Source organism: Miscanthus floridulus, chromosome 11 (assembly GCF_019320115.1).
Source record: "Miscanthus floridulus cultivar M001 chromosome 11, ASM1932011v1, whole genome shotgun sequence".
NCBI classification, from domain to species: domain Eukaryota; kingdom Viridiplantae; phylum Streptophyta; class Magnoliopsida; order Poales; family Poaceae; genus Miscanthus; species Miscanthus floridulus.
The window spans coordinates 93932790-93947216 of record NC_089590.1 but is presented as its reverse complement, the minus strand read 5'-3'; the positions used below and the strand labels follow the sequence as shown (position 1 = coordinate 93947216).

The 14427-nt window shown below is 44.3% G+C and overlaps 3 protein-coding genes and 1 pseudogene across 3 annotated transcripts; 2 read left to right on the top strand and 2 right to left on the bottom strand.

Moving 5' to 3' along the window:
• Positions 1 to 313: 313 nt before the first annotated feature.
• On the top strand, positions 314 to 2437 carry LOC136492659 (uncharacterized; annotated as a pseudogene).
• Positions 2438 to 2792: 355 nt separating this feature from the next.
• On the bottom strand, positions 2793 to 6031 carry LOC136493981 (uncharacterized). Its single transcript, XM_066490112.1, has 4 exons — positions 5242 to 6031; positions 5058 to 5137; positions 4864 to 4961; positions 2793 to 3312 (listed from the first exon to the last, which is right to left on the bottom strand). Exons 1-4 carry the CDS (start codon positions 5429 to 5431, stop codon positions 3156 to 3158), a joined length of 525 nt encoding a protein of 174 aa, XP_066346209.1. The 5' UTR covers positions 5432 to 6031; the 3' UTR covers positions 2793 to 3155.
• A 361-nt stretch (positions 6032 to 6392) lies between these two features.
• LOC136492657 (26S proteasome non-ATPase regulatory subunit 7 homolog A-like) lies at positions 6393 to 10073 on the bottom strand. The gene is made up of 10 exons (XM_066488649.1): positions 9637 to 10073; positions 9288 to 9380; positions 9115 to 9196; positions 8311 to 8407; positions 8160 to 8235; positions 7711 to 7769; positions 7504 to 7626; positions 7106 to 7163; positions 6918 to 7003; positions 6393 to 6763 (listed from the first exon to the last, which is right to left on the bottom strand). Exons 1-10 carry the CDS (start codon positions 9821 to 9823, stop codon positions 6692 to 6694), a joined length of 933 nt encoding a protein of 310 aa, XP_066344746.1. The 5' UTR covers positions 9824 to 10073; the 3' UTR covers positions 6393 to 6691.
• Positions 10074 to 10129: 56 nt separating this feature from the next.
• On the top strand, positions 10130 to 12874 carry LOC136492658 (mediator of RNA polymerase II transcription subunit 7a-like). Its single transcript, XM_066488650.1, has 6 exons — positions 10130 to 10332; positions 11101 to 11245; positions 11325 to 11394; positions 11605 to 11771; positions 11858 to 11931; positions 12566 to 12874. The coding sequence occupies exons 2-6, from the start codon at positions 11102 to 11104 to the stop codon at positions 12630 to 12632; spliced, it is 522 nt and encodes a 173-aa protein (XP_066344747.1). The 5' UTR covers positions 10130 to 10332; position 11101; the 3' UTR covers positions 12633 to 12874.
• The last annotated feature ends 1553 nt before the right edge of the window (positions 12875 to 14427 follow it).

The following is a 14427-nucleotide window of genomic DNA, read 5'->3' as shown; positions in this document are numbered from 1 at the left end:
CCCGTTGGCCGTGGCCGTACTACGCCTTTTCGATGCCCGCAGCGTCGTGTTCTGCCGCTGTTCGTTGTATTTTTTTTTTTGTGTGGATGAATAATATTTTTTCCAAACAGTAAATCAGTAAGACCATGCTGCTTTCAGCCATTGCCGGCTCACCGCTGCCGTCGCGTCCCGTGCCGCCTGCATCGCTGCAGGCTGTGCACCACGGTGGGTGTTCCCTGCGCTGCGCGGGTGGGCCCACCCAACACGACTCACAGGTAAGCGGGGCGGAAGGTGGAAAGCGGCCCACCACCGGGGGGGGGGGGGGGGGGGGGGGCGCGCCCCGCAGCATCCAGCCTTAGATAGCCTAGCCGCCCCTCAGATCATCTCAATTCCTCCCGCCGGCTGATCGGAGCACCCTCCCGGTCCAGAACTTCTCCGTCGATTGCAGGAGGTGAAGGATGAGGAAGCTCGCGTTCCACGAGGGAAGCGGCTCAAGAGGGTCAACTTTCTGGACTACGACAAGGGCAAGGGGCGCCGCGAGGGCCGCGTGATGCAGCGCTACCACATCGTCGAGAGGGACGACTACAACAAGTACCACTAACTACTCGCCAGCCCCCTTCACCGTCTTCACGATCGCACGTTGAGTGGATCGATCGACTCGTAAAGCTGCGTGTCAGTTGTAGTGGCAAAATCCGTCGATCGATCTTGTCGAGGCACTTCCGACGATCGTGGGCAACTCAATTTTTTGTGGTGGCAGGTACAATGGGATATGCCTAATGGTGCAGAAGCAAGTGAGCATTATCAGGCAGATGGACCCGCGGGACCCTTTCAGGATCCAGATGGCGGACATGCTGCTCGATAAGCTGTAAGTTAGTTGCTTATGTGAATTTCGAGTTGGAGGATTAAGACGAATGCTCCTCAGGCCTACAATTTTGCTCCCTGTATCTGTGTTTGGATTGTTGATCTGTTGATACATTCAGATTCACCTATGGTGAGCGGTGGGACAGATTTTGATATTTGATATACAGTTCGTGAGTCTTTCAAGATTTGACACGTTGACAACCTTTTAAGATTTGACACGTCAATTTTCCAAATTTCTCGATCGTGTGATGGTTAACACTGGTAAAATGCAGTTAGACTAGATCACTAGACAATCTAGACTAGATGGTATTTCAGGTGTACGGGAACTTAACCAAACTGAGCTCCTTATGAATCTGACAATCTGTGAGTTCTTGATTATTTTTTCAGAATTTTGTGCTATGTAAACGGTGGCAAAAGTTGAGTGCATTTTCAATCTCTCTAAGCTAATTGTCCCTAATTCTATTTCAATGCACATGCTTATGTCTGGCCATACACGCTCTTATACTTACATCAGCATGTGTTTGGTTTTTTTTATGCATCAACTCTTCGAGTATAAGTTGTAGTATCTGAACGTACACATTACGTAACAGCACGTCACACTGACCATTGTGACGTATCCATGCATAAGGCTGACCGGAAATTCTGCTCGCCGGGGGGATCGAACTCCGGCCAGCAAGCACCAGCACCTTGCCACTCGAGCTAGGCTCGGTCCGCGCATGTGGTTGGGTTGGACTCACATTTGCACTGGACTGAATGACCATAAGCTATCATGGCATGTCCTGTGATCTGTGGAGCTTGTTCCTGTTTCATAAGCTGTCTTGCTACGACTATTGTCACTTCTGATGCTATAGTATCAGTATAGTGTGTCATCTTAGGGAAAATATCTAGTCATATATATATATATATATATTGACAAAATTATATGATTTCTCGTTCAATTACTGTTGGCGGCTTCAGGATTTGTTACTTCGTATACTGATCTGTGTTGTGATGTTGTATGACAAAGTACCTTAATTTCAGGTACAATATGGGTGTAATTTCGACAAAAGAGAGTTTGGTAAAATGTGAGAAACTTTCAGCGAGCTCCTTCTGCAGGTCTCTCTTCCAGTCCAGCCAGCCACTCTCTTTTCACTCGCTCACATCACATTCCACTCACCCTTTGCTTTGCTAAATCACTGCAGACGAAGACTAGCAACGGTTATGATGAGGATCAAGATGGCAGAGCACCTCAAAGAGGCCGTGACATACATTGAACAGGGCCATGTGCGTGTTGGCCCTGAGGTCGTCACCGATCCAGCCTTCCTTGTGACCAGGAACATGGAGGACTTCATCACCTGGGTGGATTCCTCAACAACAACAACAACAACATCACCTGGGTGGATTCCTCAAAGATCAAGAAAAGAGTCATGGAGTACAATGATGCATTGGATGATTATGATGCCATGGCTTGAGGGTACTGTTCAGATAATTTCTGTGTGGTCAGTAATGTAGGCTGATGTGTGATATTCTTGAGGCTGTCGTCTGAGGTGATTGTTGCAGGGGTACTAGGTTGTGCATTTGGCTATTTTGGGCTGCAGATGTTGATACGATTTTATACAAGCTAACTAATAATGATATAGCAGCACACAGAAATTGTGATATTGGGCGTGATAACCACATTTATGATGGTGCCTACCTCTGCATGACCAAGTTTAGTCTGCCTAAGTTCCAAAAAAAAAGTTTAGTCTGCCTCGGTGATTCCCCACGTTTTCTGACGTGCCTGCTCAGTGCTCATCCTGTAATTCGATGCTATTGTGCTCGCATGCATTTTCCTGGAATGGTTTCTACTTAAGCATTTATAATGTGATCTTATGGCATAGCATGGTTCTCATAACAAAAAAGAAAAGCAAGGTGGAGGTGGTGGGGTGGGGGGTAACAGAATTGTGTCCGACACATGCAGAAAGACATCGCAATTGACAAAATCAATAGTTATATGAAACGTACAATATTTATGTTCTTTGCATAAAGATTACACACAAGAGACCATAAATTTACATGTCAGTGGCTCAGAGCATAGCCAACAAGCATATGCAGCTTGATGCCAGAAAGAACTACTTGGTTTCAGTGTACAAAAGCGCACTCTGCAGACTTTCAATCTCGCGGGAGTTGCAAAACGGATCCAAGCCATGCATGATGCATCATCTGACAAACTCGTGGAGCTATTTTGTACCAGACATTGCAACTGGACATGAGCTAATTGATCTGTGAAGGAATCATAAAGGAATACTCCTTGCAATTACCTAACCTAAATCCTGTTAGAAGCTATAACTGCAAAGCTAAACTTGGGATTCTAAATCTACTTCTGATGTTTGAGAGAGACTACTGCCTTTTGATTCTTGCATCTCCACCTCAACAGTAATCACTTGTTTTGACTTGCCATTTTCTGTCTCCATCCGTCTTAGCTTTTCTTTCTGTATGGCACGTAGCTCGTATCTACAAAAAGTAGAATGTGATGTTGTCAATAACAAACGGTAGCTGGTATAGAAAAAGATAATATCATACATCAGCAGGAGGTAAAATCTATATGGTAATGTAATTGCTCATTAAATAGCAACAGTTCAGTTCTCAATTAATATATTTGCACATTCCGTGCAAAGGCTGCAGAGAAACTAGCAGTACTAATTTTGGTCAATGGGTTGCCAATTATGTCAGTTTCAATCCTCAAACATCTCAACTTTTTTGCTTGGAAAAAAACTTAATGTGATCTTCCTATACATAGCTTCACTGCTTATTCTCCAGGGAACATACAAACTATATTTCAGCCTAAACAGGAAAGCCCACTATTTCTTGAGGTTATCTATAAAAAAAAGGGCAGACCCAGTGCCGGAGGCTCCCACATGAGTGGGGTCTGGGGAAGGGATAAACCGAGACAAGCCTTTCCCCCGCAAAATCTGCGGAGAGGCTGCTTCGAACCCACGACCTAGTGACTCAGTGAGACATCTCTCACCACTGAAATAGCAAGTGATCTTCCCAGCAGTAAGAGTTTCTTGAGGTTATCTATGCAGTGGAGATTTATTCCATGTGATCTTCCCAGCAGTAAGAGTTTCTACCCTAAAGAACAATCACCTTGTGATATTCCATGATAAAAAAGGGCGTACCCAGTGCAGAGAGCTCCCGCTCTGTGCGGGGTCTGGGGAAGGGTGTTAGTGGCAAGCCTTACCCTCGCCTGTGCAATGCGAGGAGACCGCGACTCGAACCCAGGACCTTCCGGTCATAGGCGGTAAGACTCTACCGCTTGCACCAGGCCCGCTTGTGATATTCCGTGATAGCAAGTATATAATAAAATTAGGAAAGTAAGTGGATATAGCAGGAAGAAGCAACTTGTTGCATATAATGTTTGTGTTTATAGAAAAGTCCCAATTTTCAATCCTCTACTTTTGAATCATTAGCTTGTCTACAAAGCTTCATGTCAAGACACTCCTACATGCTTCAATAGAATATTCTTAAGGTTAAGGGAACTTATAAATTGCATTTTATTAGCCTAAACAGGAGAGCCCGCTAGCTTTTACAGTTATCTATGTAGTAAAAAATGCGTTCCATCTTCCGAGCAGAAGTTTGCATATCAAAGAATAATCACCTTCCAGCATTTCGTAATGAAGCAGAGTAATAAAAGCATAGCAAGTAGTCATAGCATGAAGAAGCATAATGCCAATGAATTGAATGTTGCTGTTAATGGATAAGTTCAATTTTCAGTATGATCATCAGTCCCAATTTCTGAATATGCAGATTTACTTTACATCTGAAATGAGACAAGATTCATTTTGTTTGTGTACAAGGACAGCAGAATACTATATCCACACTGCAGATACCATAATCCATATATAAGAACTCAACTGATTGTAACCAAAGTGAGATGCTAATTTCGAAGTTAACTCCTGTTGCTAATTTCGTTCATTAATCAACGACTGACAAACTGCGAGAACAATTGAACTTCACAACAGAAGCATCACACACGCATGGAACACTATTAAGACGAGAGCTTACGGTGAGATGTAACTATTGGCGAGCAGGAAGTATATCCTCCAGAAGTGCTTATCCTTCATGTGCCGAGGGCACAGATCGTACCGAATCTTGGCGAGTTCCTGCACGCGAAGCACACAGGTACAGCTCACGCTTCACAACCTTTCACGGATGGGCAGAGTTAAGCAGGGAGACGAGATCCGCGGGAAACCACCAACCTTAGCTTTGGACAGCACGAGCACGGCGTGCCGCTCCTGCCAGCTGGTGAGGTCGCCGGCGGCCGCCTCCGTGGAGCCTCCTGCGATCAGCGCAGAAGAGTATCAGGATCTAGCCGGATCGAGTAGGGCAGCAGAGTCGGTGGGAGGGGAGGGCATGGGGTGGGGGAACGGAATCATTGGTTGCCTTGGAGCTGGAGGGCGGCGGCCTTGAAGGCGTCGGGCGAGAGCGTCCGGAGGAAGTCGAGGAGCTGCGGGGTCACGCCCAGCTCCTCGTCCTCCGCGGCCGTGGCGGCGGACTTGCTTGCGCCACTGCCGCCGGCCCCGCCGCCGTTCCCACGGCGGCGAAACGGCCATGAGAAAGCGGCGAAGGCCATGGCGCTGTCAGTTGACACGCTGATCCGGTTCTCCCTCTCCGCGGCAGAGCTAACCAAACCGGCAGACCCACGGATTCCCGTTGGATATGTAAAAATTCCCGCAGAGAGGAACTGATCCCGTAAGCCCGTTATATTATTTCTATTTCTATTTAGGCCCGTCCGATTGAGGTCAAATTAGACGTATAATCCAAGGCGATACGTATTCAGCATCTCCACGTATCGTTATGAACTCTAGTCCTATACCGGTTATAGTTGAGTTTGAATTTTACCCTTCTAAGGCTCTTTTTGAAACACAAGAATACAAAAGAATGGAAAAAGACAAATAAATAAGATAGAGTGAAAAGCATCTGAAATCCAAAACTGAGAAATATCTAAAGTTTGTTGTTTGGATCGTAGGAACATACGTTCCTTCGAATTGGACTAGATGTTTTATTTCTTGTATAAAATGCACATGGCATTGTTGCCTCCCGAAGGAAGCCAACTCAAAATTCCTCTATTCCAAACATTATCACACGACTCTTTAAAGAAGTAAAAGACATTAAAATTCCTGTAAGAAAACTTTGTTCCAAACAAGTCTTATTCTATACTCCCTCAATACTAAAAAAAAAAATGAAATCATTTTGAACAAGGCTTGGGTCAAATATTGAAAATATAAATCATAAATAACTTTTAAGTTGTTGAGTTTAGAAACATGAAGACCATATGTATAGATTTATCTTAAAAAATACTTTCACAAAAATTTACATATATCACTTTTTGATAAATATCTTTATAAAAATAAGTAATCAAAGTTATGCTTTGAAGACCGTATCGCTGTACAAAACGATTTCATTTTTTTAGGATGGAGGGAGTACTAGGTGGATAACTAGACAGAACATGCCCACTTACATGTTTACCTATCAACAGCATCAGTCCAGATGGTTAATATTTAAGACTTGCTACAAATCAATCATTGACGTGATGAATTGCATGACGTACAACGTACAGGTTCGCTATAAATCAATCACAAGAAACGAAAGTCTACATCTTGAAACATGATGCACCAGATGAAATAGCACCGAGATCTACAGAAAACTTGAGGTATGATCTAAAGTTCATACAATGTAATTGGTTTCTCTTGCCGTTGACCTTATCATACATGAAATAAACACCAAAATGTCCATTCAAGGTCAAGACAATTGGTTCGAGCACGACCGTGCTAACATGTCATCACAAGTTTTGTCCCTTTTCTTGGCCGCCAATCAGTGATCAAAAGGATGTTTAGCTCCCGGCAGCAGTAGGAATGGCGGTTGGTTTCGAATCCTCGGCCTTCTCATGCTCCTTGTTTAGCATCTGGAATCACAGCAATTAACAGACAAGATTTCATGCCCACAGCAAAATTGAGTAATTCCATTACAAGTGATCAATGTCACAAATATGTCAATCTATCTACAAGGAATGCATACAGGGACTGAAACAGCATCAGAAGCAGATAGAAACAACCAACCTTATTGTTGATCAAATTGTGAAGCGCAATGACGCTCCGGATCAGAGAAGACAGGTATATCACCAACATCATGTCGTTTGTTTTCACTGCACAAAAGAAAGGGGACATTAGGCTGCTGCCATAAGGATTCCGAGAATATGAAAAGATCAGGTCAGTTATGTTAAATCAGAAGAAAGATGCAAGATTACCTGCGAAGGCTTTAATTAGCTCATTTACGTTCAGATTTGGAAGGAGATTAAAGACATCCTGCAAAAAGAACACATAATGAATATAATCTACAATCTCTTCTGAAGCAGAATTTCATGACAGAATTAAAAATCAATGCTGTACATAATGAAAAAACTTAAAACATAACTACCTGTAAAAAAATAACTGTTCTAAAGGGATCAATTTGTACCAAAATACAAAGAAAAAGTTGATATCAACCAAAAATATATTGAACCTTTACTCATCTTATGTGTTCAATTCCGATAGCAAATTGCAATACTACCGAGACTAAGAAAGCTAGTATATTTCAGCATTTACTGTTTAGTTCATTCAATTCCAATGAAAGTAATACAAGACGAATTGCAAGAGGGATACTAACCTGCAAATGGTACAAAATTTCATGATTCAGTGGGAGCTTCCCGTCAATTACAAGATCCAAATAGCTTCGGATCTCCCTAAGCCTTGCATCGAGTCCATTCAAGGCTGCAAGCTTGCTAGTGACCTTAATTGACAAAGGAAAGGGATATTTAGGGTGCGCCTTGAATAGAACAATACACAATCAGAAAATCCATTCATGACATATTACCTCTGTAGCAAGTGTGCTTATTGTTGTGTCCTTTACATCCCTTAGAAGGTGCTCAACTCCTGAAGATAGTACAAGGCATATCAGTTAACAAACCGTCACAGCGCAAATTCTATCAATATTTCTTGGTAACTATTTTTGTTCCTCAAAATGAAACTAGCCTATTGGAGGAGTCTAAGTGATGACATTGAGAATAGTGTCTGAATAATAAATTGAACATAATTATTTTGTTGCTCAAAATGATTAAGGTGCCCAAATACTGATGATAGCACAAAACATGACTCAACCATCATAGTGAGAACTCTAATATTCATACATAATTATTTTGTTGCTCAAAATGAAGGCAACAATTGGTGGACCCCTAATGATAACATTTGAAAATACCATCGGGATAATAAAATCTACATAACTTTTTGTTGATGTAAATGCAGTATCAGATCAACAAGTCTTACCAATTTCCTCAACTTCATGAGCAGCAATTTCTGAAGGAACATGGACAAATACCTTCTGACTTTTCTGAGTAGCATTCTGTAAAGGACAAAAAAAAAATTAAACACTGAGCAAGCAAGTGAAACATTCCAGCATCTCAGCCCCGAGATATACCTCTTTGACCTCCTCCACAGCATAGTATGCTTTGGTGGGTATCCCCAGCTCCTTGGGTTGAACATCAATAATCACCAGCACAGGATTAGGAACATAACTGCAAATTGGAGAGCAAGAATTCAAATAAACAGCTGTGAGAAGCGCCACAGGCAATACAGGATGAGCACCCAGTGACCAAGCTAGCAGAATTAACATTATATAGAAAATATAATTCTTTGATCAACATATCCAACATCCCTAGAGAAGGACAAAGAAAATGAAATGTAGAGGAAAAAAGACATCTAAGTTCCCAAACCATCAGAAAGTATTGATGGCTCTTGCTCATGATTTAGGTTGACCCAACAAGATTATTCTTTTACAGAAGCATGTGGAGAAGAAATAAAGATGAAGAAATTGACTCTGGTGGAAATACTAACACTTGACTGTTCTCTCCATACATTTTCTTTTCCCAGCAATATACATTACAAGTGCTAGGACGGTAAACATAGAATTTTAAAGCAAAATTCATGAGAAAATGTATTGGCTATGCAGTTCTGGATCAAGAATCTCTAGTGCGAGCAAATGTTTTGAGCACAGAGAAAAACAGAAATACGTCTGCAACCATGTATCACTAACAGTAGGTGAAACATAGTCAAATAGCTTGTGGAAGGTAATCTACATATGACAACACTTAAAAAAATCATCCTAAGTTGAGTGGAAAGTTACACACTCGTCTATAACTTAGGACAGTACCTACAAAATTGTAACACGAGTTCAGAAGAACAATCATAAGAGGACATAACTTCACATGCAGATTCACAATACCTGTTGAATAACGCATGAACATCCAAGTCGTTCTCCCTTAGTTTTGGGCCAGTGCTGTACCAGCCAACAACATGCTCCTTGGCTGTACCACAAACAATTCATGCTCATAAGGGCAACAGAATCGATAGCACCAAGCGGGCCCAACAAGTTTTGAGAATTTCGATACAGCATACCATTAATCCTCTTGAACATGGAGAACATGGACTCATGGTAATTGTGGTCTAGGAACCAGATCCTAGGATCCTTGTCATCCTCCTCAAACGGCACTACAAAAAAAATCAAGTAGCGGATTCAGCAAGTAACCCCCGTCCCCCGGGACAACATCACAGATCTAATCAGTCACGCATGAGCAGCATGGGCAATCCACGTCAATAGATCTAACTGCATCTACACCAGCAGCCGATTCAGCGAAACCCTAAACAGCACAACAGCCCCCTCCGTGACCGGAAGCGTGCACCCTGAGCGGCGCAAACCCTAGCGACGGACAGAGAAACAGGAGGCGGGGGTTGTTGGGAGGTTTACCGGCGTAGGAGTTGGTGACGTCGACGGAGCCGCGGGATGAGGTGCCGAGGAGGACGCCGACGACGCGCTTGCGGGTGTCGCGGGCGACGCGGTTATAGTGGTCGACGATGCTGAGCAGTACCAGGGGGTGCACCACCACCCGCTCCAGCGTCCGCCCCGACAGCTGCGCCGCCTTCACCACGTCCATCTCGCCGGAACCCTAGCGGCGACCACGGATCTGCGGCGCGCGGTCTCGCTCCTCCTCGGAGCCGGGTGGTGTGATTGGGGAGGGGGGGTGCGTGTCGTTGCTGCTGCTGCGGGCTGCGGCGGCCGCCTCTGTGTGCGCTTGTGCTTTGCTTCCCCTGTTCCTTTTTCTTTTTCTTTCTTGCGGGAGCGGAAGGTCGGGATCGCTTTTGAATAACGACTTGGGGCGAGGGGTGGAGGCGTAAAAGGACTCGGCCTTCTGCTGTGACCGCGGCCCGATTAAAAACGGGCGGCCGAGACCGTCTGGGCGGATCCGTATTGGGCCGGCCCATCAGAGCACGATCACCCTCCCCAACTGTTTCTCTGTCCTGCCCCGTTCCTTTCCGCATCCGCATCGGCGTGTCTCCGTCCTACCCGGCGGCGGCGCTCCCCTTCCCGGCGGTGCCGGTACAGCAGGCGAGGAATCCGAGCAGTTGATCTCCTACTCGTCCGTGTACTTGTAGATAGAGTCAGGTATTTCTTCCTTCCTCACTCTCGCCCCGCTGGCCTGCTCTTTGTGCCCAGCCCTAGCCTCAGTCGAATTGATCCCCGCATTGGTCAAATTGTTGTCTTCTGGTATCTTGGTTGGAGAAGAGTAGTGATGTATTTGGGTGTTATATTATGTTCCGAAACTTAGGAAAGTGATTCTGATCTCATTTCTTTGTTCATAAAGATTCTGATCTCATTTCCTTTGTTCAAATTGTTGTATGGTGGTAGGTAAGGACTGTGAAGTGAGTTGATTGGAATGTTTGTGTTTCTACACCGTGACTAGTTGAGATATACATGTCTTGCAAAGAAATTTTGGTCCCATGTGTGTTCTATATTTCTCGGGTAACTAATCACTGGTCATGTTTTAGATCGGGAAGTTACCTTTGCTTTTTTTTTACTTGGATAAATGAATTGTAATTGGAGTAAGTGCTCGACTATGCTGTGTTTTGTGATATGTGGTATTATGCTGCAGCTGAAATTAGAAATTTGAGTAGCATTAGCATGTGGATTTCTCCATACTTACTTTTAGTCATCATTATGTAAATTTTAAAATGGAGGCAATTTTGCAAAAAAAAAAATGTTTCCCCGTCATTTCACTTTGAGTCATATATCATAAAATTTCATTTGATTCACTGGGTTTAAGTAAACTAAAACCAAACATAGGAATTGTACAACTGCGCGTCTGAGTGGTTGTCATTTGACTTGACAGCTCAATCTCTATACTGATATCTGGTTTTGCGTTGCATATTGCAGGATGGCAATGGCCACATCATCATCGTACCCTCCACCTCCTCCATTTTACCGACTGTACAAAAATTTTGAGCAGGATCCCTCATCCGCACCAGAACCTCCACCGCCAATTGATGGACCATTCAAAGCCTTGGGTGTTGATTACACAGTATGTTTTATCATACTGCCTGTGCTAATCTGCTATTGATTACGTTAAACTGATTCTGGTTCACCTCTTTGGTATCCAGGGAGATGTTCTGATTCCAAGCTTGGAGAGTCATAATGTCCGTCAGCTTTATCCAAAGGGCCCCAATATTGGTACGTTGGTTCTTGAGAAATAGATATGTTTGTCTATATGTGCATACATAACTCAATTCTTTGTGATTGTTAAAGTTAAAACTTTTTATTAGTAGACACTAGCTGAAAGTTTTATATACGAAATAAGTTGTTGTACATTTACTTTTGAGGACTTGATGAGTTGTCTTTGATTTAATGAGCTGACTGTTTGGAAAATTTGTTAAATTTTAGACTTCAAGAAGGAGCTAAGGACCCTCAACAGAGAGCTTCAATTGCATATTTTGGAGCTGGCAGATATTTTAGTTGAGAGACCATCTCAATATGCTCGTAGGGTAGAAGATATTACACTCATATTCAAGAACTTACATCATCTTCTCAATTCCCTACGACCTCATCAGGTTTGAACCTCAGATTTTGTTCCATGTGGTGTATTTTTCTGCTATTCTTCAAAAATGTACTTACATTCTTTAATATCTTTTATTAGGCAAGAGCCACATTGATTCACATGCTTGAGAGCCAAATTCAGCACCGCAAGGAAGCAATTGAAGATATAAAGCAGTGAGTGACTAGTCTTTATTCAGCTTGGCTGCATAAGTTTGGGATTTCCATCTAATGTAGTTTATAAAAAAAAGGGTAGACCTCTGAACTAAAAAGGTATTCATCAGTATTAAGTCAATCCCACACAACACTCCAGTATATGCTGAAGCTGTTATATATGTTTCATCAATATTTATATATTCTTATCAAGAGTTGGGAAAATGGGTTGTGTGTCTGGATATGCTTCCTTATTGTACACAACTGTTGCAAAATTCTTTTATTTTTACCACTGCGTTACAGCTTTGGAATAGTATAGATGACGTGGACTATAGTCATCCTTCACAGTTTATGATATCATCAAAAGGACCATTTAACTACTGCTTGCTGCCCTGATTCACAACATATAGTGTAGATCAAGAGATGGTTAGCTGATATTTTTGATAAAAAAAGGTTGTAGAATACATGCTATTCTATGAAGTCGACCTCTGCTACCATGCATACAAATTTTGTACAGTATCCTGTATGCTTGCTTTATTCTCGCGATTTGTCTTTAGAAACACGGTAACTAGTCGCTTGCTTGCACGTCGGTTTTATTGTAAATTGTGACTGCATAAATGTTTGTCTTCTAATGCCCCTGAGGATTTTCTTACTTCAGGAGGAGAGAGGAAGCGCAAAAGCTGCTTGGGGAATCACTGCTTATCTTGGATGGAAGTCAAAACTAACTAGGCTGACGCCAAGTTAGCTGGTTCGAGACCGAATCTTCTATGAGTTAAGAGCGTGCTAGTAGAGACAACGTAGACATGGTGTTGAGATATGTCTGGATTGTTGTGGTATCATCTGTTGTGGCTTGTGGTATTTCCAGCTTTGATAACTGAATTTCTTACTTCCATGGTCGATGTTAGCAAACTCCGGCTACTTAATGCTCAACTGTGATTTTCACGTAAATGCTTCGTACCTTTTCTCAGCTGCATGTTGGATTACATTGTTGTGGAAGTGTAGATTGCAAGATTGATGATGCCTCGTGGTTAGCTTAATTGAAAGGTTGTTATATGCTATTTAACAAAAGGAAGATTTTTCGTCTTAGTTTTGTTATTAGATAGAATTTGTCGATCAATCAATATACTTTTTAAAGTTTGAATTTCTAAAGTCCCCAAATAAATTACCTTATGAAAATATATTCTATGGTAAATCTAATGATATAAATTTGATACCATAAATCTTAACATTTTTTTCTAGAAATTCGGTCAAAGTTAAAAAAGTTTTAAATCTATTTATTCAGGGAAAGAAGTAGTATATAAGTGTCGATTCTTGTGATGTCTGGGAATTGGAATGCGTGAAACAAGTCGTTCCTCTCGCACGTTTGCAGCTGGGCCGGTTCCCAAGGTCGCTACCAGCAGGCAAGCCCAAATCGTGTACAATACAGGCCCACCTGAGCAAAACCAAACGGATCCAGCTCAGGAGTCAGGACACAGGACGAAAGGAGAAAAATCCAGGAGATTTAACTTTTTACCATTATAACAATCGGCACCTCTTGAGATCTCATTTTAATGGATGGCAATACGAATTTGGCACGTAACGAAGAGAAGATATACATAATTGCCACTTTTACACTCGTGGCACACCAGCGCGTCAGTCCAGGTGGGATCCGAGGCAGCATGGGGTGGCAAATGCCCGCGGCTGCCCCTGCCCTCTGCGGGGCGAGCTCCCCATGGCCACCGATGCCGAGCTCGCCATGGCAGCTAGGGCCGAGCTCACCAGGGCAGTCTGCGTCGCTCCCCATGGCCGTCAGGGCCGAGCTCGCCCGCGATAGTGCTGCGCTCGCAATGGCCGCCAGGACCGAGCTCGCCCGCGACAGTGCCGGGGACGAGCTCGTCGGGGTAGCCTACGTCGGGGGCCGAGCTCGCCATGACCGGGGTCGAGCTCGCCCGCGGCCGTGCTACCTCGCCATGGCCGCTAGGACCGAGCTCGCTCGCGCCTTGGACATTGGGGCTGGCCTCGCTGGGGCAGTCTGTGCCGGGGACGAGCTAGCCGGGGCAGCCTGCGTCGGGGGACGAGCTCGCCATGACCGGGGCCGAGCTCCCCATGGCCACCGGCGTCGAGCTCACCATGGGCACCGGGGCCGTCTGCGTCTGCGCTGATCTCGCCATGGCCGCCGGGGCCGAGCTCGCCCGCGACCGTGCTGCGCTTGCCATGGCCGCCGGGGCCGAGCTCGCCCGCGGCCGTGCTGCGCTCGCCATGGCCGCCAGGTCCGAGCTCGCCCCTGCCCCATGGCTGGAGCTCGAGTAGAGGCCGTGCTCGCCTCTGCCAAGGCCTTGGGTGTGCGTACAGCACGAGTAGAGCTCGCCCTCGCCGTCGGTGCCGAGCACGTCCGCGTCGGCAAGCTCCCGTCCGGGTCCCGAGCGGCCACTATGTCCACCATTGTCTTCTTCTTCTTTTTTTTGAGAATGCAGGGGATTTTAAGGAAGAAGACGAAAGAGAGGGCAGGGGCAGTCGCGGTCATTTGCCACTCCCATGCTG

Coding starts and splice junctions, on each gene's coding strand:
- LOC136493981 (XM_066490112.1), bottom strand. CDS start 5,431: ATGGCCTTCGCCGCTTTCTCATGGCCGTTTCGCCGCCGTGGGAACGGC. Junction 5,138..5,241: donor CGCCGCCCTCCAGCTCCAAG/GCAACCAATGAT, acceptor CGCTGATCGCAG/GAGGCTCCACGGAGGCGGCC. Junction 3,313..4,863: donor GCCAATAGTTACATCTCACC/GTAAGCTCTCGT, acceptor TACTTTTTGTAG/ATACGAGCTACGTGCCATAC.
- LOC136492657 (XM_066488649.1), bottom strand. CDS start 9,823: ATGGACGTGGTGAAGGCGGCGCAGCTGTCGGGGCGGACGCTGGAGCGG. Junction 9,197..9,287: donor CATGTTCAAGAGGATTAATG/GTATGCTGTATC, acceptor TTTGTGGTACAG/CCAAGGAGCATGTTGTTGGC. Junction 6,764..6,917: donor ACAATTTGATCAACAATAAG/GTTGGTTGTTTC, acceptor CTGTGATTCCAG/ATGCTAAACAAGGAGCATGA.
- LOC136492658 (XM_066488650.1), top strand. CDS start 11,102: ATGGCAATGGCCACATCATCATCGTACCCTCCACCTCCTCCATTTTAC. Junction 11,772..11,857: donor ATTCCCTACGACCTCATCAG/GTTTGAACCTCA, acceptor ATCTTTTATTAG/GCAAGAGCCACATTGATTCA. Junction 11,932..12,565: donor GCAATTGAAGATATAAAGCA/GTGAGTGACTAG, acceptor TTCTTACTTCAG/GAGGAGAGAGGAAGCGCAAA.